General features: G+C 40.4%; 1 protein-coding gene across 5 annotated transcripts in view; it reads right to left on the minus strand.

The window, feature by feature from the left end:
- Positions 1 to 21,172, minus strand: part of JARID2 (jumonji and AT-rich interaction domain containing 2) — a 225,347-nt gene that overhangs the window by 28,404 nt on the left and 175,771 nt on the right. For all 5 annotated transcript variants that reach the window (XM_065832129.2, XM_071804596.1, XM_065832130.2 and 2 more), the window contains exons 6-7: positions 12,356 to 12,585; positions 3,710 to 4,727 (exon numbers count right to left, since the gene is read on the minus strand). In XM_065832129.2, the coding sequence (XP_065688201.1) occupies positions 3,710 to 4,727; positions 12,356 to 12,585 (1,248 nt within the window). The remainder of the gene's footprint in view (positions 1 to 3,709; positions 4,728 to 12,355; positions 12,586 to 21,172) is intronic.

The following is a 21,172-nucleotide window of genomic DNA, read 5'->3' on the forward strand; positions in this document are numbered from 1 at the left end:
ACCCAACGGTCACAGAGACAAGAGTTACCCAGCTATTTAAAATTCCACTACTCCCACCCTCCCCTTGCCCATCACCAGTCCTGCATCTGGTTTATACCAGACAGAAGCAAAATAAGTATCAAGATGGGCAGTGGAAATAAAAAAGACAAGTACCTATCCTTTCTGGAGGTGAACTACGGGTTATCTAATGTCTGCACAACACTTTGAATACAGTTAGTTTTTAAAAGAACAACAGTAACATCATTAGTTTCACTACAGGTAGACAAATCCTTAAAAAAAATACAAAGGAGGAGGTGGGTTGTTTCGGGTTGGTGCCTGTAACTGCATAAAGAAGTTTCAGACACATTATTCTTTGGTTTGAGGCCATCCATATTTTATACTCCATTATGTTTTTCTATGTTTTAAGATGACTAGCACATTTCACACTCCAGTCAAAAAATAAAAATGGAGGATTATTCAAACTGCAGCATAAAAAGCAGCCAAATGGATGAGGAACAATAAAAGAAACATCATAAACACTCCCAAAGCACAGAAATAAATCATCAGTAGAAAGAGTGAAGAAATGGACCAAAGACCACCTACAATGCAATAGGGCACTGCTGAAGGAAAAAAGAGAATTAATACAAAACTCGTGTCAATGTCGCTGCCACCACATTGTCTCTCCTTCTCCTTTTTCTTTGAGAAAAGTAAAAAAGCCATTACGCCATAGCCATTTCAGAACACTTAGAAATGCTATTGTACAACAGAGGAGTGCAAGAAGCAACGTTATGGTAAATATTTCCTGTCGGACACAGAGCTACAGTACATTAAGGGCCAGTTGTATCATCCTGCTTGCTAGTGCAAGCAGTATTACTTTCTTCAAACTACCCTGTGCTGCACCTCAGAAGCTCCACAGTTGATCCCAGTTTTCCTTCTTCACCTGCTTTCCCCTCTGTCCACCACTCACGCCAGTGTGGTGTGGAGGGGCGCTCAGCGGTGCAAACGTGCGGGGATCACAAGGGCTGCACCGGGGGCAGAGGCCGCTCATTAACGCTGCCTGCACAGTGCCAGGTAAAGGGGTGAAAAGAGGGGAAGGGTTTTTTGGATGCAGCAAAAAACAGTGGTAAGGTTTTGAAGAGCTAAAAGCAAAGCCATGGGGTGACAGATTTATCCAATTTAGTAATTTTTTTTTTTAATGAAATAACTTTCAAGCTGGCCTCTATTACAGGCTGTTACTTTTTTTGGTCTCGTGTTTTATATGCGCAGTTCACAAATAAGCTGAAGGCATAATTTAAGATGGTTTTCCATCCCTATAGATTCAGCAACCTGCATAAAGTTCCGTAACATACTCCTAACCTCAAAAGAAGTGTGGTCCAGCTTTAATGTTATACATGTTCTCCAGCGGGACAAATAGTGCACACCCAGCTCAAGGTCCAAGTTTCAACACTGTTTATGAGCTATTCGAGAAATGAGATTTTCTCCTGCATTATGGAATGATCACTCATAATCACTTCACAATATTAGAGCTCGAGTAGCACATCATTCAGCCAGAGCCTCACATATCTGGCAGTTCCTCCACAGCGCCAGCTACAGCTAAAGTTTACAAAATGGTCTCAATTATAATTCCATTTCACACAGTCACAGCTTTTGGAAGCATTTATATCTCAGGCTGATGTTTTCCAGGATTGGACTAAACGTGTTGCTTAAACTGTCCTTGAAAGGCTGAAGAAAAATGGAAGGGAAAATGTAAAAAAGAAAAAAAGGAGTTTTAACCCCATTAATAAGGTGCTTTTAGCAAAATGGTTTAAATACGAGACCTGATGTTACACAGAAACAGTAGCATCTGACTTTTTTTTTCAAATTGTCTTAATTTTACTAAGTTAGAAACATTTTTAAATTGCCTAGTGAGCAAGCTTGTTTAAAAAAAAAAAAATAATAAAACCTTAAAATCTTCAGGTATGCATTTAATATCAAATGCTGGCACTACACAAGTTGTTGGCAAAACTCCCACTTACTTCAATGGAAATGTGATTTGGCCCTGAAAGAAGGGATAAGTATTCATGTCTACTTAAATAAATTGGCATTTATCACCGCGGAGTATTTTGTATCTGTCCTGCTGGAACCAAAAGATTTCTCATCTTTGTACACCGATGATCTCCAGCTTCTTTTCTCCATTTTGTTTTTAAACACAAGATGATAGGTAGGAAATTAACAGCAGAAAGGATACAAATTTTGTAAGAGACCACTGTTTGCTCCAGGTATATAGCACCCAGCAGAATAAAATCCTTGCCTATTAATTAGGCTCTTAGGTGCTTATATAATACAAATAATTAACAGTAATGCCATCTTAATGCCAAGGTAAGGTATTTCATTAAAAAGTAGACATTGCTCCAGGAGCGTTAATCGAGCCATCTTGCACATTTTCTTCTCTCTCTTGCCAATGTAAATGTAATTCATTATTCTTTTCTATTAGAACACTACCATTGCAGGCATACAAAATGTTCACTTATTGCTGCTTGAGTAATTTTAATTTTCAGATTTACTTGAACAATTTTGCACAGCTACTGTGAGAGAGCGCTAACCCTCATTCCTTCTCCTTAAATTCTGTCACTTCTCTGTTGTGCCCTGCATCAGTTCACTATAAACTCTGCAATCTTTTTCTGTGCTCTAATGCCTTTTCGCTTACCATATGTGATATAAAATAAAGTTTGAAAATGGGGTGGGGGAGAAGCCTTGTGAAGTTTAAACACAAAAGTGTGTCCTTCAATTCAACCAGAGCTGATCACTGCCTCTGATCCGGTAACGCCTCAAAGGCAAAACTCCAGCCTCAAGCTGCAACATGCAGGTCCCGTGAGCTCTGACTCAAACCACTTCAAAAACAAAGGGAAAGGCTAAGAAAAATTAGAAACTTAAGTCTGCTACTATGTCATGGCTGCAAAGGCAGTAGAGATGGAGGCAGCTCATTCAATACTTCATTTGTATGCTACTGTTGTCATGTTTTTACAAACTATTGTCACTTTTTTGTCACGTGTCATATTTGACAGCAGACCGTAAACCAAGAATTCTGTTAAATAAGTGATTCGCACTCAGGCATTAGTCCTGGCAGACACCTGGTGGGAGAAATAATGAAACCTCCATTTTGCAATCAACCACATTTTACTGCCTATTCTTGACACTTAACGGTTGTTAAATGTCAGCAGGTCACTGCAAATTTGTGATTTTAAGTGTCTGAGTACCCAAATAGAAGTCAGTTTCGAGATATTTTCTTTTCTTCTTAGTTAAATGCTTCTGAAGGAAGGGGAAAAAAATATATTTGTATTCAAGTTGGGCAGCAATCAGTTTGGAAAACATCTTTGGAAAGGTCCAAAAAATACTGTGATGCAATACTTAAAGCAAGGCTATCAAGATCCGTAGTGGTACTACCTACAAAAAGAAGCAGCAGGGAAAGCAGAAGATCCTGAAATCTGGAAACTGAAAGCCCACACGGCATTTTTTTCCCTGGCTGAAATAAAGAGCTGGCAGAAGGAAGGTAGATAGAAAGTCTCCCAGGAAAGCTCTCCGTCCAACAACCTACCTGCACCATGCCTGGGAGATGGATAAAGAGAGAGATACCGTGCTCTGCAGTGTTAATTGAACGGGGTTCAGTTAGGTATAAAGGCAAACGGAGCATAAAGTTGCATACGGACGCTAACAAGCAGCGACAAAAGGCCAAGGAAACCACAGCCCTTACCTATGAGTGGGAGTTCGTCCATGGTAATGCCCTGAGATTTGAGGTGCTTCTTGATACAGGCCAGCCGCTGCACGTTGGGTCCCCAGCGCCTGCCTAGCTTGTGTATGTGCTGAATCTGTGTCACAAACCGCATTTCATCGTTTAGCTTGCACTCAGGTCTCCAGTCTGGAGGAGGAATCACCCTGCACATCCCATACTTCTCTACCTGAGCTCGGACTGACTCAATGTATATCAGCGGGTCATGAAATTCCTTGGTGGAGGGCCTAAGGATGGGAATCTCCCCCAGCATCCCCCACCCAGACTTACTACTGCCCTTTTCGTGCTTTCCCATTGAGTCTTGTGGCTTGTGCAAGGACTCCGCTTGAGAGGTAGAACGATTTTCACAGGAGGCATTTTCAGTTTTGCCATGTGCTTGTTTCCCTGGCGTACTCTTTCCAGCAGTGGCTCTTTTCGGCCTATTTCTTTCCAAATTCTTCTCTGGCACTTCCTTTTTAAGGTGTCCATTCAGCAACGGCTTTTCTATGGCTGCCTTCTTGCTGGCAGCTTCTGCCAAGTTGACGGCCCCTTTCATTCTCTTGGTGGGCGACTGTATTTTGTCTATGTGATTCGTCTCTTCCAGCCTCCTCTTCGAATTGCGCAGCCCCTCCCTTAACTGTCTCCCCACCTCCTTAGTGCATGTCTTTTGGTTCAACTTGCCATTGACTTTTACACCATTAACAGCGGTATTGTTAGACTTGGATGCTCCAAGGGATAGCACCTGTTTGCGGGTTTTTGCATTGCTACTTTCTAGTTTCCCTGAGATTGTGTGGTTGACAGGTGAACTGGGTTTGTGGTGATTTAGTTTGGTTTCCTTGACCAGTTCTTTCTTGGCTTTGGTGTATGTGACAGTTCCCTTTGTCACTGTTGCAGTGTACTTCACAGTTTTGGACGGTGAAGGTCTGACTTCTCTCATCTTTTTGGCACTGGCTGCATTTGCACTCGGAGATGACATTCGAGTGATCCCATTGACTTTAGAAACCTGCAATGCCAGGAGTGTTGCAGGGGGAGCAGAAGGAAGGAAACAGAAAACAGAGAAGTAAATTAATAATGTTACCACTCAGCCTCGGCCTCCCAGCTGCTGGACAATCATATTCTGCAGTCCTGACTCCTGACCCCTTCATACATACAATCTTCGTATAACTGTTTTCACCCGGGCAAGAGGAGCGACTGGGCATTTATAACAGATAAAATAGATTTGAAAAGAACCAACGAGTCCCCAGAAAGCCAGTCTTGCTTTCGGAGGGTACAAAGCCTCTGACATTAAGAAGGGTGAGGTCCCTTGCTTGCACTTCCCCCTACCCTGTCTACCAGAAAACCTGTTATGGTATCACAAAACACAGGCAATCTGATTTACAAAAACTAATACTTTCATTAGCCCCTTTTCTGGCCCTCAGACGCTATCTCGTTCCCACCCAACTTCCCTTAAATGCATACACAGTTTACTACTTCTTAGCAGATAAACTAACCAGTGTATACTATCTAACTGGAATGGGTATGTTTTCCACAAAACACGCACTGGGATTCAAGCCAAACTCCTGTCTATACATACATACATATAAAACAAGATATTGAACACATTATGCACCCAACAGATCAGGATGGCCATGAAGGATCCAGTCTGTCATACATATTAAATCTTGGGAGGCACCTTGTTGCTGAAGTCATTATTTGAAAATAAAATGTATACAATAGTTCAATGCATTTTTTTAAAGTTTGATATCTGGGCAGTTTTGCTGACACATATTTTATTATTATATCATATTCATCACTAATGTGTCATTGCAACTAAGAATTGCTGGACTCTACTGCTTTCTGTTAGACACTTAAATCCAGCTGTGAAACTAAAATTTATATTTTAACTGTAAGGTGTGCTAAGCACCAAAAGCAACCCTCAGCTTCAAAGGCAATTGTGATGGCTCACCACTGCCACAACTAAGCCCTACTACAAAGAAAACAAAGTTCATGTTTAAACCTGAAACACATTTCAGAGTTTAAACGTTGTCTTCTCACCTCCTTAAACTATTGTGAGTGCAGGAAAACACATACAAAAATCAGGAACACTGATAAAAGTGCTCAAAGTGAAAGCATACAGTAAAATCCCCCCTTTTCAGCACTCAAGTGAGTAACCCCATTCCTGCAAAGTTATAATACTTCCCTGTGGGATTTCAAAATACTTGCCAAATTAGTAAGCATGACAGCTTCTCTCAAATCAATGCAAGAATTGTAGCCACTTATAAAGTAGAGAAAAAAATGTTATAAAATTGATATCAAATAGAGACTGAAGAGATCATGCTATGGTCTTGTATTAAGTGACTCGCAGATGAAAAACTGGAAACCGGGGATTCTGCATACACACACACACGCATATGTGTATACACGCATTTGCTGTGTGCATTTTCCCCTGTGTACTCCAGAAGCTGGAGCAGGAGTTATGCCCTTTTAAACCCCATCCATATTCTTGTCCTTTCTGTGCTTCCCAGGTAGAAACACTTCAGGAAAATCCAGTTAACTGATGACTCCAGTTTTTACCTTGAGCTTTCCAAAGATGTAAGAGATATCATCTGGAAAGCAAACACTTGCTAACGGAAATGCATTTAGCTGTTTCCCTTGAAATTTAGGTAGCACTCTCCATTTGAAATGGAGGTCTGGGTATTACAGTGCTTTTTCATGCCCCAGAGCAGACCTGGGCAGAGAGCTGCTGAGACACTGCCTCCTGCCTGCAGCAGCCAAAACAAGAGCTGAACATCGCTGGCTTTACAAATAGCCAGGAACATTGATCACAGATTTCACCTAGACTAATAGAGAAGAATTGATTGAGAACTGGGAGGGGAAGGTAATCTGGGTGAGGGTGATCATGAAATGAGTTTTCAATTCTAAGATGTGACAACTGCAGAGAAAGGGCAACAGACTTCAAACCAAACAAACAAATAAACAAACAAAACACCTGCAAAAAACCCAAACCAAAGCAATTCCCACTCAGAGGAAGGGCACAAAGCACAAGTCATTATGCCTGGTCTGTTCACAGAGTTCTCTAATAACTGGAAAAATAGAAAAGAAATCACAGTAAAAACTGGAAACACAGTTATGTGTGTAAGGGCAACTATATAGGAACAGAAAAAGCATGCATGCATAAAATCGGAAAGGCCAAGGAGCTAAAAAGAAACTTCAGCTAGTAAGGGACATAAAATGAAACAGAAAAAAATAAATGCCTTAAAAATACATACAACAACAACAACAAAGAAGAGAGGAGATGAACCACCACAGGAAAACAAATACAACAGTCTGGCTAAAGTGTTTGTGGTTTTTTGCATTAGCTTTCACCAAAGTGCCACTGACTGAATACTTACCAGATATATAACATAACCAATTCCAGCAAAAGAGCTAGGAAGGTAACCCCAGCAAGACAAAGTGTATCTAGATGACTTAAGGCATAGCTCCTGGAAACAAGGTGAGGTGAGGCAGAGTCTACCTAATTTCAAACCCTAAAATCATTCTGGAATAAACCATCAAACAGTTAATTTTCAAACACAAAAACTATAATAAGATAATGTTAAAAGCAGATAAATAATAAAAACAAAACAAAGAAACCTCCCACACCCCTAGTTTCGCCAAAATAGCACATCGAGCTAATTTAGTCATCTTCTGGCAGACACCTGGGTGAGCTGGTAAAGAAGCGCCTCCACTTCAGTGGGGCTCCAGACACTGTCCCACAGGACATTCCATCAAACAAGTTCCCTAAACACGTCCTAGATATAATTATTCTAATGCAGCTTCACAGGGGATTTAATAAAGTAATCCTCAAGAGAAGTTATCATTGTCATAGTTCACTGCCATTGTGAGACAGCGTTTCAGGTGACTTTTCGCATGGACTTGCCTTGGTCTTGGTTCTACTAAGTACTTCCATCACTGACGTGGATTATTGTAAAATTTGCTAGTGACACAGCCCTGGAAGGGGCTGTAAGCACTCTGGAGACAAGGTGAAAATCAAAGGCAGTCTTGAAGAACTTATTTCAGAACATTTTTACAATATGAGGAAGTGCTATTTTTAGGAAGGACAAATCAAATACATGTAGTGGCAGAAGAACATTTGGGGACCACACTGAGCTGCGAAACATGATAGCACAAAGCACGCAAATCACTTTCTGAGGCCTATTATTAAGAATGTTGAAAGCAAGGGAAGGGAACACGGGCTCTCCTATGCGGGGCTGGACCCAGTATTGGGCCCACATTGCATGAAAAATTAAGACAATGGAACAAGTCCAAAAGAGCACAAAGTGCTCAGGTATTTGGAAAACATGTTCTTTACTGAAAAGCCAAGGGAGCTGGGCTTATTTAGTCTGAAAGAGATGAGTACAACTCTGTAAGAGACTCCTGATGCATAAGGAGCTCTGAAAAGAGACAGTAAATGCTCTTTCCCATGTTCACTGGGAAAAGCGGGAGAAAAAAACCCTTTAATTGTCTACAACGATGGGCTCAGGCACGACTAGGAAAACTTTCCCATTAGTAGAAAAGAAAAACACTGGAAGAAGCTGTCAATGGATGCTGTGGAGTCTTCTCTAGGGGAGGTTTTCCAGAAGGTCTCAAGGAGGCTGTATCTATATTACTGTTCTGTCAGGTACAGTCAAGACACCACATCAGAGCAAGCAGTCAAGCTGTGTGGAGGCAACTTGTCACTCCAGCCTTCCTATGATTTTTTGAAGAAGTTGTGACCAGACGTCTGAAGGGCCATCCGAGGCACTCCTTCAGCAAGGGGTGCTGACACAGGGCATGAGAACAAAACATAGGCATGGAGAAAGTGCTCATGGAGAAAGGCAAGTTCCCCACAGCTACTCCGCCTCAAAGAAAAACATGCCGTTAGCACCATCAGCTTTAGGCCAGAATTAAAACTGCCAAGATACAAAACTCTGGAAAACTGAATTCAATAAGAAAACAGCAACTTATCACAATTCTTTAGAGTTGTTGGAATACCTCCACACAATGAAAGCTTAGATCTCTCAGGGCCAAATCTTGAACTGAACAGGTACATAAGCTTCAGCTATCTAACCTCCAATCCTAGATTATAAGCGTACTATTTTGAGTTTTTATTCAAACATTGTGAAGCTATTCCAATGATGAACAGGTCCTGAAGCAGAGAACACTTGGCTTTGAGTGTAACAGAAGGAATTTGCCTTTTCCCTTCTGGTTGCTAAAGAGACCCCACAAGAAAGAAACACTGCTGAAAACTTTCTCAGGACCATCCTCTTTCCCAGAAAGACGCAACATGATGGTTTTCAAATGGTTCTCCATCTCCCCTCCCCAAATGCCCACAGGTATTATGAGTGTTTTCAGAGAGGATAGCCTAATGTTTAAGATACAGCAGTACTATATAGACCAGAACAGACCACGCTCCAAATGGGAATAAGCTGGAACAGATGTCTTCCAGCTAAGAAACAAGTGGAACAAACAACGTGGTCATAGCCCACCATCAAAACAGCTGGTGGATTCTGGATTTCACATTAACAAATGTGAAATTCTGGCTGGTCAGTCATCACCTACATGTTCCTGGTCTGTACTTGTCTCTGAGGACCCATCAGACGATTGGAACCAAAAGAAACAAGAAATTGTGGTAGGCATTTTCTTACCTTTCCACTGTTGATATGTCTCCCCCCAAACCAAACATACACACACAGAGTCAGCCTAAAAAATTGGCCACACTGCCAGGTGCGCAGGTTCACCAAATGGGGGTCTTATGCCACAGCTCCATCCCGAGGCAGTGCTTACACTAAGCGCATAAGAAAGAAGTCAATTTAATTCAAATAGCAATAGTGATTTACATTAGCCTTACATGACTCAAAGTCTTGAGCTAAGGTGAAACTAGGGATACGAATAATCTTATCTGTGCTTTTCAGCTATCTTCTCAGTTTTGCTGACATATATTCGTCTTCGGACCACTCTTTTCTCCGCTTTACTGAACACTTGCCTTGCAGTAAAAGACAGTATGATAGATTTTAAATTTTATTGTCTTTTAAAAAGCAAATGGGACCAGCACATTGTCTTGCAGCAATTTGTTTGTTGGATTTGAACTGGTCTACATACACACCTCTGCACAGCACCTAGGATCCATCCTCCAGACACGTACACACATACACACATACAAAATAAAGCCAACAAACAACTCGTTAGATAACAACCACAGCAGTAACAGCAACATTAGCAACACCAACAACAGTTTTGGTCCCAAACAAATTCAAGTTATGCAACTGATCTGGAATTCATTCATAAAAATACTCCTCTGTTGACAGTTTTGCAGAGCTAAATTACCACATTACGCCGAGAGAGGGCCCCATTGAACTACATTTCCTTTGCCCAAAACCCCTTTGAAGTAGGGGATTTGGGAAGATAGCAAGGGAGGAAGAAAGAGAGAGAGGGAAAACGTGCCAAGTGCAAGTGCACATCAGAAAGCAAAGGAAGAATGAGAGGAAAAAAGAAAATCTCAGGTAATTTCTTTTCTAGTGTTCTGTCTCCATTTTCTGTAAGACTGAAAAAAACAACACACGCATAAATAAACCACATAAATGCACATGAACAAGGAGGAAAAACATACCAGAAGGAGAAGGAACATGTGGCTAGCACCCTGGGAAAAGAACTCTCCTCTTGGAAAATACTGAAAATGTCAACAAGGACCCAGGACAAGGGAAATTTAACAATGTCACATAATTGGTCAATCTAAGGTTTTATACAAAGCTAAATCTTTCTGTCAGTCAAAATGCATAATCCACCTTTAATTAGTTACAGCCACATTTTCATTAAAAGTGGTAAGAAAGTACTCATGTTACTGTGGATTGCAGAAGAAAATTTAACTGCTTAACTTCTTTTTTTTTTTTTAATCGTAATCTCAATTTACAGGCCCCTCATTTTCTGAAGTCTGAGGACACCACTTTGTGAGGTCTGTGTGGTGTGACTGTTGGTTGTACTGTGTTGCTTTAGAATTTCTCTTCATTTTGCATAACACAACTGAAAACACCTAATATTCTACAGAGCAAAATCCACTTGGATTGTGGACAAAATTCTTCGACACCTGACTTTTCCCTTCTCAGAACTAGCTTCAAAAGTGACAGCAGTTGACTTTCATAAGAAATGTAACCATTCGTACTTTGATGATACAACTTTAAAGCATTCCACACAAGTGTTTGAGTGAGTTTAAAATAAGTAAGTATGAAGTGCATCCTTACATTGTGGGAAACCCATTCAGTGTGAAGAGCTCATGGCAGAGCAGGTCACAGCAAGGACTACAGGATGCTGGTAGTCAGAAAAAAGAATGCGGAAGTATGCAAAAGAAGGTGGGCATTCAACCTTGTGACTAGATAAGCAAAAATTGACACGAGGCAATAAAGAATGGAAGTCCTACAGAGGTACAGAGAAATATACTGTACACAGTCTTCAGGATCTTAAATTTTATTTCAAAGGTAATACAAATCCAGTGGAAACATTTCAGAAGAAGCTAAATATCACTGAACCACAGGGCACAGAAGATTTCCTCAGCAAGAGCATCACTGTGTTACTTTTTGCTGGTTTTAATTTCCAAGCCTATGGCTGAGAGGTACCATTTAAAGCCTTCACAGCCCTACAAGATGGCAATTCCAGCTCCACTGAAGTCCAGGCCAGCCTACTTAGAAGAAAAACCTTTAGATGCCAGCAAATAAAGAGTACCTGTAATTGGCCTGTTGAGAATTAACCACTACAAAAAAAGGCATAAGTTCAGCAAGCTTTCTGTACTGCACCGCCCTAGCTCACGTACCTTGCTAACCCAGCCTCAGACTGAATAAATACACTGACCAGGGATTTTGGAAGTCTTTTATAAAAACCTAATTGACAGTTGCTATTTTAGGAGGTCTTTGATCCAACCGTCAAAAATAGATGGAGACGCATCCTGCCCAAACGCCAGTCACAAGCACTGAACGACTGGTCGGCTAAACTTACGCACCCAAATCCAAGTCAGTCTGAGACAAAACTCTTGCTGATTTTTTTTTGCTGGTTTTCAACAAGGTAACATGAAAGTCTGAATTTCTCCCCATCTGGTAAAACCACAGCGAAGGAGGCAATACCCTGGAGCTCCTAAAGATTATGCATTGGGCAAACACTTTTTCCCGGACTCTGAGGTTTGTCTTGCCCACGTGCAACACTAAGACACTAAGCATAATGTCAGCTTCTCTGCAACATCAGTGAGCCTCTAGGGTAACCCGAGCAGACCAGCCTCACATAAAAAGAATTCGTTTTTCCACATGCTGCCAGCCTTGGCACTGTCAACAGAGAGGCCCAAAAGACTGCCAGTCAGAAAGGTTTAATAAATAGCCACGTGAACTTTACTCTTTCATATGCATACACTGGGTTATATAACAGGGTTGTAAAGCATGCTTTAGCATATACTGCCTTCCTATGGATGTACCACTTTTCTTTTTTCCTTCTTTCTTTCTCTCTTTCTCTTTCACTGAAAATAAACTCCTTGCTGTCTCCAGATCATGCTTTTAAGGACTGCCATGTTCCCTCTGTCCCAGGGACTGGAAAACAGAGCTAGCACCTTAAAAGTCTGTGTTTCCCATGTGTCCACAGTAGAGTACAATTCATTACCTGTTTCCTTAAGTCCTGAGCCGACCTATGAAGAGTGTGGTGGTTGTTAGCAGTGAGCCCTTTCGTAGAGGAGCCAGTGTTTGTAGTAGGATGGTGATTAGCAGCAGCCTGGTCTTTTCGGCTCTCAGCCTTATGTTCGCTGTTCTTCTCCTTCCCTGGTGTGGCCTCTTTGCTTTTGTGTTTCTGAGCAGGTTCTTTCTCCTTCGATGATTTGCTGGACCCATTGAAAACTAAAAAGAGAGAAATTGGAGTATTAAGGAAAAAAAAAAAAGGAAAAAAAATACATAAAGGACAAAACTCTTTGTTCAATTCAATTCAACTTTCTCTGCTGTCACGGTTTGATATCTAGTGAGCGTCTTCTTATATCTAAAGTAAAATTAGCACAAAAACAGAAACACTATTTTGCATATTTCTTTGTATGAACAGATTTACTAAAGTATTTCCTTTTCTTGTTAACATGCATTATTTTCAACATCCAAATTAAAACATACAAGGGTATATTACTGTTTTGATTGACCTAAATTTAGGCTTATCAGTTTGATTTTTATTTATGACAGTTTTAATTAACTTTATGCTGTTGCAGCAAGGGAATTCTAAACATAACCTAAATAGAAAAAAGATTTATTTTTACATTAACGTAAAAGAAATGTTCCATGAAAAAGCATGTTTTGTTTTCATCAATAGCCAAACTGCTGAACCAAACTGACAGCAGTTTGCGTATAGCAGAAAAGCCGCAAATAGAAAAAGGTACTTCTGCAAGGAAATATAAATACTACAATCATTTTGGAACATGTCACATGAAGTAGTGCTGGGACCTATGCTGAGAGCCCTGGATTTCTGCTGAAGTGAAGGCTTAAGAAAGTACAGAACAGAAACTGTATTTTTTTTGTACAATAAATATTATGCAAACATAGACAAGTCTATCTCCGCAAGTTTTGCTCCTCTCCCTCTGCTGAATTTATTTAAGAATAGCCACTGCTCTTTTGTTGTCAGGGAACGTGAAAAGCTGAAATTAAAAAAAAAAAAAAAAAAAAAGTCACATTTCTCTTTTTGTTTTATTTGTTAATCAAAAATGCAGCGAATTTCTTTCAGTGCTGCTCCCTCTTCAGTGAAGCACTTGACAGAGGTCTGTGAGGCTTGTGATACAACACCCACAATGGCAAGTGCTCTCCTGCCTTCTCTACTCACCTTCTCTTGTTTATTACCCCTGCCATTTTTGCCATGGTTTAGGAAAAGATGTAAATACGAAAATTCACAAATACTTAATAGCACAAGTATCTAAAAAATGTCTTCACTATACAACACACACCATTTGGGAATATTAACTAAATTACTTAAGTTATTGTTTTCTTGTGAAATGAAAGTCGTCTTTTGTCATTAAACATGATATACCTACAATACACACCTTTTTATCTAAATTGTGAAGCTTAGCTGTCTCTACAGATGTCCTGTAGTATTACAGTAGTCGTAGGAGTAATAATAACAGTAATAAACAACTAACAACCCTGCTGTACAGAAGAGGGGCACGCAAGCTGCTTTTGAGCAAACGCCTACCTCCAAACCTTCCCAACCAGCTTTCTACCTTTCTGTCACACCTCCAAAAGCTGAAACTCCAGCAGACTCTTGACAAATTTGTTATTTGGGTCACTCATCATATTCAGTTGGTCGTAAATGTTAAAACAGATTACGTAAAAAATTAAAAATTGCAATTGCTCTTCCTCCTGCCTTGCATAAATTGAGTAAGAATGAGAGAAAAGGCGTCAGCAGTGAAGCCACCACAAATTCCCCTGTGGCTCCATCACTCCTGAGCTCAGGAGCGACTGGCGCTGCCCCGGCCAGCCACGGATTTCTTAGCGATTTTGGTGAAAGTCGCGTAACCTCTGTGTCTCATTTCCAGTGATGGAACTGATAATAATTGCCAACCCCTCTCAGGGAGTTCACGACAATACATTCATCCTCCTTTGTAAGGAGTTCTCATATCAGATGGAAAACGCTACAGAAGCACGAATATTTATTTTTAATAACACATAGCACAAACAACCAATGGCAGCTTCGTTAATGTGTGTTTTATCACTGCAACCGGTATTTTCCTTCAGAGGGAACAAATTCTATATACTGATCTGCTCAAACAGAAACGTTAAGTCAGAGAGATCAGTTTTCTGTATGCAGTTGCCACTTTATAAACTGAAAATTACTAAAACAGAAAACACAGCCAAAAAGCCAAATGGTGCACTTTTATGGTTCACCAAAAAAAAACCCCAGTGAACATGAGACAAGGTATATTTTATATGCAACAGCTCATTAATTTTAAGTGTCGTGGGAACCCTGCCAGTTTTACCCTCTGAGTAATTATCTTTTGTCTTAATTTGTAAGATTCTTGAAAGGGGGAAGAGAGAAATTGGAGAGAAAAAATGTTCAGTCTCACAGGAAAAGCTTAAAAAGCTTAAAGCCTGAAAACACAATAAAAAGAGAGAGACATAGGTGCAAAAGAGTCCTAGTCAAGCTCTCTCTAGTTAGATGGTATCAATTTCTGTAAGAATCAGTGTCTGTTTCTTCCAATACCTAGTATATTGTTATATCCAGCTAGATAGATATAAAAGCCTTCCTGCAATAGTAACTTCTGCAAAATTCACAAATATGTTATGTGAATAAGTATCATAATGTTAACTTGACTATTACAAAACACTACCACAAGCCAAGCATTTAAGGGGAAAAAGAAAATCCCCTGGACCATGATTTTGCTCCTATCACAGTAAAAATGCAGAAGTTAGTTATTCAGACTTACAGAATACAATACAGTATTAAACTCTGTCCCTAACAGTAACACACTTCAGTGAAAAGATGAAATCACCAAGAGAGACCAAATATCCCCCCAAGTAATCTTGTTGTTAAAGAATAACTGATAATGAGACAGAAACAACCACTTCCTAAAGCAAAGAAAAACAATAAAACTCTCCCAAAACCAAAACTCTACATTAAAAATGACTGAGACCAAATCTGATATAACAATAAAAAGATAACTAATTCTTTTGTGTCTTCTTACGCAGCAAACTGCATTCTCCTTCATGCCTGCCACCTCTTCAGTATTCCTGAGGCATTCAGAAAAGCAGAAATTGTGTAACTTATTCTTTACTAAGCCCAGATATAGGTATGCTCCAGCTACAATCTCCCATCCTAGAGATAACTCTGATATGCACAATATCTATCATTCAGCTCCCCGTCACTTTTTTTCCTCATGAAATAGCAGTCAATAAAGGTTTCATTCTTGAAGTAATAATTTCATTAAAAAAAACAGAAAGATGGAATAAAAGCCTAACACACAAGTGGTGAAACTCATGTAATTAAAGCAGAAATCTTCTGTAATCTTGAATTATTGTTGTTTTACGCTACCTTAACCAGCTCTGTATTTCCAGAACAGCCTTTAGCTAAAGGTAAGAGCAATACCAACAAATAATTAAAACGGCAAGTAAATCATGAATGTCTAGACACTTCAAATAGAATAAATGGATATTCTTTTATCCATATCTGCCTGAATACTTGTTCTCAAAATGCCACGTCCTCCAGAGCAATTATTATTATTATTATTATTAAGCTGAAACAATACGAGTCCCAGAGTGAAATACTTGTGGGTCTTTTGGTTAGCAGCAGTGATCAAATGCAAAGAAACTGAACCACTACATTCAAAACTCACAAGCACTGGGGGTTTTTAAACCGCTGATATAATTTACAGCAGCAGAGCAAAACCTTATGGCAGGCGTGATCCCCACGGATGCATCACAGCACTCTCTGCATCAGGGGAACTGGACCCTAGGCACCAATATTGACCCAGGATCCCATATAGGGACTTAGGGGTATCTCATTTGAAACTGTGATAAAGAATCCCTACGCAAACCAAAGCAAACTGTGCCACGTACTAGGTGCAGCTGCAGCAATGGCTAAAAAAAATTTTGATCCATTAAAGCCGTAGATGTGCCCAATTACTAAAGATCAACTAAGCATTTATTACAGGAATGGACACTGTAGTGAGCTATAAACTTTTATTGTGTTTTCAGCAATTTTCTGAAGTATTCCTACAAATGAATTTGCACGCAAATATTTTATAGGATACACCCAAGACAGCCATTCAGAAGCCAACTTATAATACATACAATTATCAGGTTTTCACTGTGTAATCAGCAGAATTATTGGACTGGGTTCAGCCAACAGGTGACTCCATGGACAAAGTCTTCTCTCCCAAGCCCTCCTGGAGTTTATTCCTGTACCAGATACACTTCATACTTGAGATAACGGGGGAGTCCCTTGCAGGGACGGCAGAGTACTGGCGTATGAATTCTCTTGCTTTTTGCCAGCAGCTACAAGATAAATGCACCGACCGTACACGTACGCCGCATGTTGCAGAGCTTGTGCAGAGTAAAGCAAGTGATTGCGTATCCATAAAGCTACCCAAACAAAGAGGGAAGATAAGAGTGAAAGGGAGAAGTTTTGTTTTCAGAAGAAGAATAGGGAGCCTTGCCAATGTTGTGAACCCGGGCCAGCTATTCCAATGCAAACCTCATGTTGTTACATAGATCATGTTTGGGAAGAGATGTAATATTAATCAACTTTCTGGCATTAAGTATCTGTTACTGTACAAAAACATTCTTGCTCTGGCTTTAATTCAGTTTTAAGTCACTGTGAAAACATTTATGTGGCTCTCAGACTGCCTTAAAGGACCCAGGCAATAATTCTTTTCCCCTCCTGGAGGAACTAAAACAATGATCTATTTCCATAAACCAGAGTATTTTAATACTGACGATTGTTTTTCTTAAGTGTTGGGTATGTTCAGACTTCTATAAACCACTTCCAGAGAGAGAAGCTGTTTTCTGAAGCCCCCCAACACGATCTGCCTACTCAGGATCAGCAACAAAGGCGTACTTCAGGAGGAAAGGACACCACACCATCATACAAAAACCTGGGTACCACTGCATCTGCACTTCTCCAGCCCTAACCCGACACTATGCAGCTTGTCAATGGCCGATTCCACAACATTTTCATAGCCACATGCTAAGAGAAGTCAAACAGGAGAACCGTGGTAGGTAACACTGCATTTCTTTGTGACGCTATCAGTAACACAGCTCAAAACTCTATGCACACAATAACATATTGGGCCATCGAGAGGAGCGCTATTGGTATGAGACACCATGCCACCGTTTGCAAAAATTCAATACCAAGTGCCTCATCTTAGCACAAATTCATTACTCTCACCTAACCATTATTACACAAACAACATCAAAAGGGTCACTCGCTAAGCAGCAAGTCCACACAAGAAGCGTCTATCTGTTATCACGAGTCTCTCACCAGGATAACAATTCCATTTTTTTGAGCAACTTCCAGTTCCCTGATTCTTCTCCACAGGTCATACATCTAGCTACTGAAAATCCGCAAATCCTAAATGTGTTGTGCCTTATTTGCATATTTAAATATGTAAATTAGTGTGAAACGGGTAATTTTCATGTTACATATTTTTGCAGAAAAATTAAATGTGCAAAAATGTTTATTGCAACAATTACTGGTTCCATGGTATTTCAACAAAAGGCTGTAAATCATCAAAATAATTGCCTACCCATTAACTATTGTAGCACTCTGTCTGAAATTTTCTCATTCTGCATTTTAGCTGGATGCAGAAAATAATTTTCTTCTAAATGTTTACCTCTTCAGGATTAATTTCACTGAGAAACATGCATGAGCCTAAGACTCCATCTTATATACCCACCCAAAAATATCAAATTTAGTTAAAGCCAAAACTAAATTAGGAATTACAATCGCAAATCAGAATTTTCTCACAACACTCTCAAATGGCTATGTATGTAAAAGACAAGCCATTTAAGTCCAAGATGTACAAACACTGCATTGAACTATATCCTGAAATAAGAAAAAAAATCTACGGTCTTTACCTGAATCATTTTTGTTACTACACATGTAAGGAAATCACCCTGCTAAATTATCCATTGCAAACTGAGAAGCAAAACCTTCTTTATTTCTGGTAAGAGAAGGCGGCAGCACTAACGCAGAGTATAGGATTTCTAGCAATGCCTGCTTACTACGCACCACTGCCAGATCTGTTTTGAAATTTGAGCCCCGAGAAAAAAGGCGTCTACACAATTTTCTCCCCTGCTCATTTCAGGCAAAAGGCACGCAGAGCAGTTTTTATCTGACCATGCTAACAGAACACAGGACGGACCAGTAACCATTTCTGACCCAGCAGGTTCTCTGACACACTGGAGTCAGTTTGCTCCAGCTAAGGAAACAAGATCCTCCTTCATGAAGAAGTCTGGTTACAAATAACGATGCCTAACTCTGTTTTCCTAAATGTAAATTAGAACTTAATAGTCCATCTCGGGTGCCCAAAGACAAACACGACATTCCCAGGTACGCTGGCCCAAATGTGCACTTCTCTCCACCTTTGAACCGCTCTGCTGATGTGAGAAATACCTAATCCTGCAACCATCCTTCTTGAGGAAATCAGCCAGCCATTATTAGAGGAACTGTAGCCTGCTGCTTCAGATGTCTACGCAACCGTGTCCGTGTACGCTGCTCCTCCTGAGGCCCTTTTGAAGCCCACAAGCCCTTTCAAGCCCCTTCTGCTCTCGTGATGGGACCGATAACCCAACAACTCCCTAATTGCATCTTCCCACTCCCTAGCCCAGCCTGCCTAACAAAACCCTTGGCACCTGCAAACATTTTCCTTCAGGAGCCTGCAGAGAAAACCTCCCGTTGTGCCACAGAATGAAATCAAAGTAGGATTTATTTAGTCATGAGGAATTCAAAGAATTAGTTTTAAAGAAACAGAGACCTACAGAGACCTACCCTCTTACCTACAACTCGGAATTTCCTCCGAGCAGTGGGGAGATGTAATTTAGCCTCGGCACCTCCCTGTCCCCCAGGGAAGCGGGGTACAGCTCGCTTGCAGAGAACCTGCTTTCCCTGCACGTCAGCCTGCAGCAGCTGATGACTGACACCCTCCCTCCCTTTGCATAAGGTCAATTTGCTAATAGATCAATGTCTTTCTCTCCATCTTCTCCTCCGTGTTGGCAAGACGCCCTGTCATCCAGGCTGTGGTGGTGAAGTTTATCCCCACACCTGGCAGCTATACTGAAAAAAAAAAACCCACATTGTTTAAGCCAATGCTCCTGCATGGCTTCTTCCAGTGAATCCCTTGTGTTCAAAGCCGTGTAATAGTCTCAGATAGACTGATGGTCATTTGAGATCCGTACAAAATGCAGGCTGGAAAATAAGCGTATCCATCTGAGCAGCACGCAGGCATCCTGTGGCTGGGCATTCTGGATCTAAACAGCGAGAATTATGGGGTTCCTATACCCACACTCAAAAGGTTCAGCAACAAGGCTGCAATTACAACAATCATCCAAACCTCTGTTCTATCTGCTGCAATACGCAGCACCACATCATCCCGAATTTTCTGTATGTTAATTTTGAAATACACCACAAGTCCCGAAGTTAAAAAAGGAACTAGGTGCTTTAAAAAGATGAAATCCTTTACTGAAACAGCAAGAGTGATTTCTCTATTTCAACTAAATGTTCGTATGGTTTCTTAGCGGGGAAAACATCCTTTTGAAGTCAGCAGCTATATGGACACCAAGTGATTCAGTTAATTAGTTTCTGGCCTTTCACCATTTTAACCGTGCTATAAATCCTAACCCAATGAAAATCATTCTGATTAGGCCAAAATTACACATCAAAGTTTGGAGAGCTTTTAAAATTTCCCCATCCTCAAAAGACATACATAATTGAAAGCACAAACCTCTGCCAATTTTTTTGCTGAATTTGTCAGAAAAGTTATCAATGGTATTTTGCAGCAGAGATCAGACTAGATGACTTCCTGGGGTCTTCTCTGACCTGAATTAATCATGACATATACTTTCAGATCATACCTTAATCCATAAGCATGTAAGAATCACTCAGATGTTTTAGTCTACATTACAAAAGAACAGTTCTCTTGCAAACAAAAATCGTAAGTCTTTAGACAGCATCTTCTCTTTGTGAGAATTGGTCACTGCAAGTTTAAGCACGCTGAAAAAGACAGTAATGGGAAGAGTTACATGCAGAACATCCCACATGACATGCGAGATATCTACCCAGAACTAATACTAGTTTCTAACCACGGCACAAAGCACTACCAATGACCTCCAAGCCTTCACCTGCTGCTAACTTATCTTAACATATGTCAGACCCAGCCTAATCAGCTGAAGCTTGGCAATGACACGAAACCAATTTTTAAGGGCACCGATCTACCATTTTCCCTTCTGGTAACCACAGCAATACCTTAGAAAATGGTTTAACTGCAAGATTGTAACTGCCTGTACTAAGATATTGTACAAAGGAGAAGACTTGCACATTGCTAAATATCACTTCTCCACACTCCCATGCATGTGGGGGATAAATACTTCTCCTGCCAAACATTTCACTTTAACAGTTGGGTATGTGTGAAGCACATCAGAAGTAGTAAGAAAAGAGGATGGAAAGGCACAGGTAGCAATCTGATGCTTTAAATATAACTATGTAAGCAGTAAGGCTGGAAGGCAACAAGTCAGTTGAGCTAATTACAATACTTCAATTAATGCAGCAAGCTATGCCATGTGTTATATGTGCTTCTTATTCACACTCAGACTTTTTTGATGGAGCTAGCTGTCCAAAAAGTGGCTCAACAGGCTAGATTATAACAAATAGTTTGGTGTGCAACCCTAATAATGCCCCATATTGACGTCAGAAGAGGATATTGACAAATGACTTCGCCCAGGAAAGTTGTTTAGTAGAAAGCAA

This window comes from Patagioenas fasciata, chromosome 2, assembly GCF_037038585.1.
Source record: "Patagioenas fasciata isolate bPatFas1 chromosome 2, bPatFas1.hap1, whole genome shotgun sequence".
Lineage (NCBI taxonomy): Eukaryota > Metazoa > Chordata > Aves > Columbiformes > Columbidae > Patagioenas > Patagioenas fasciata.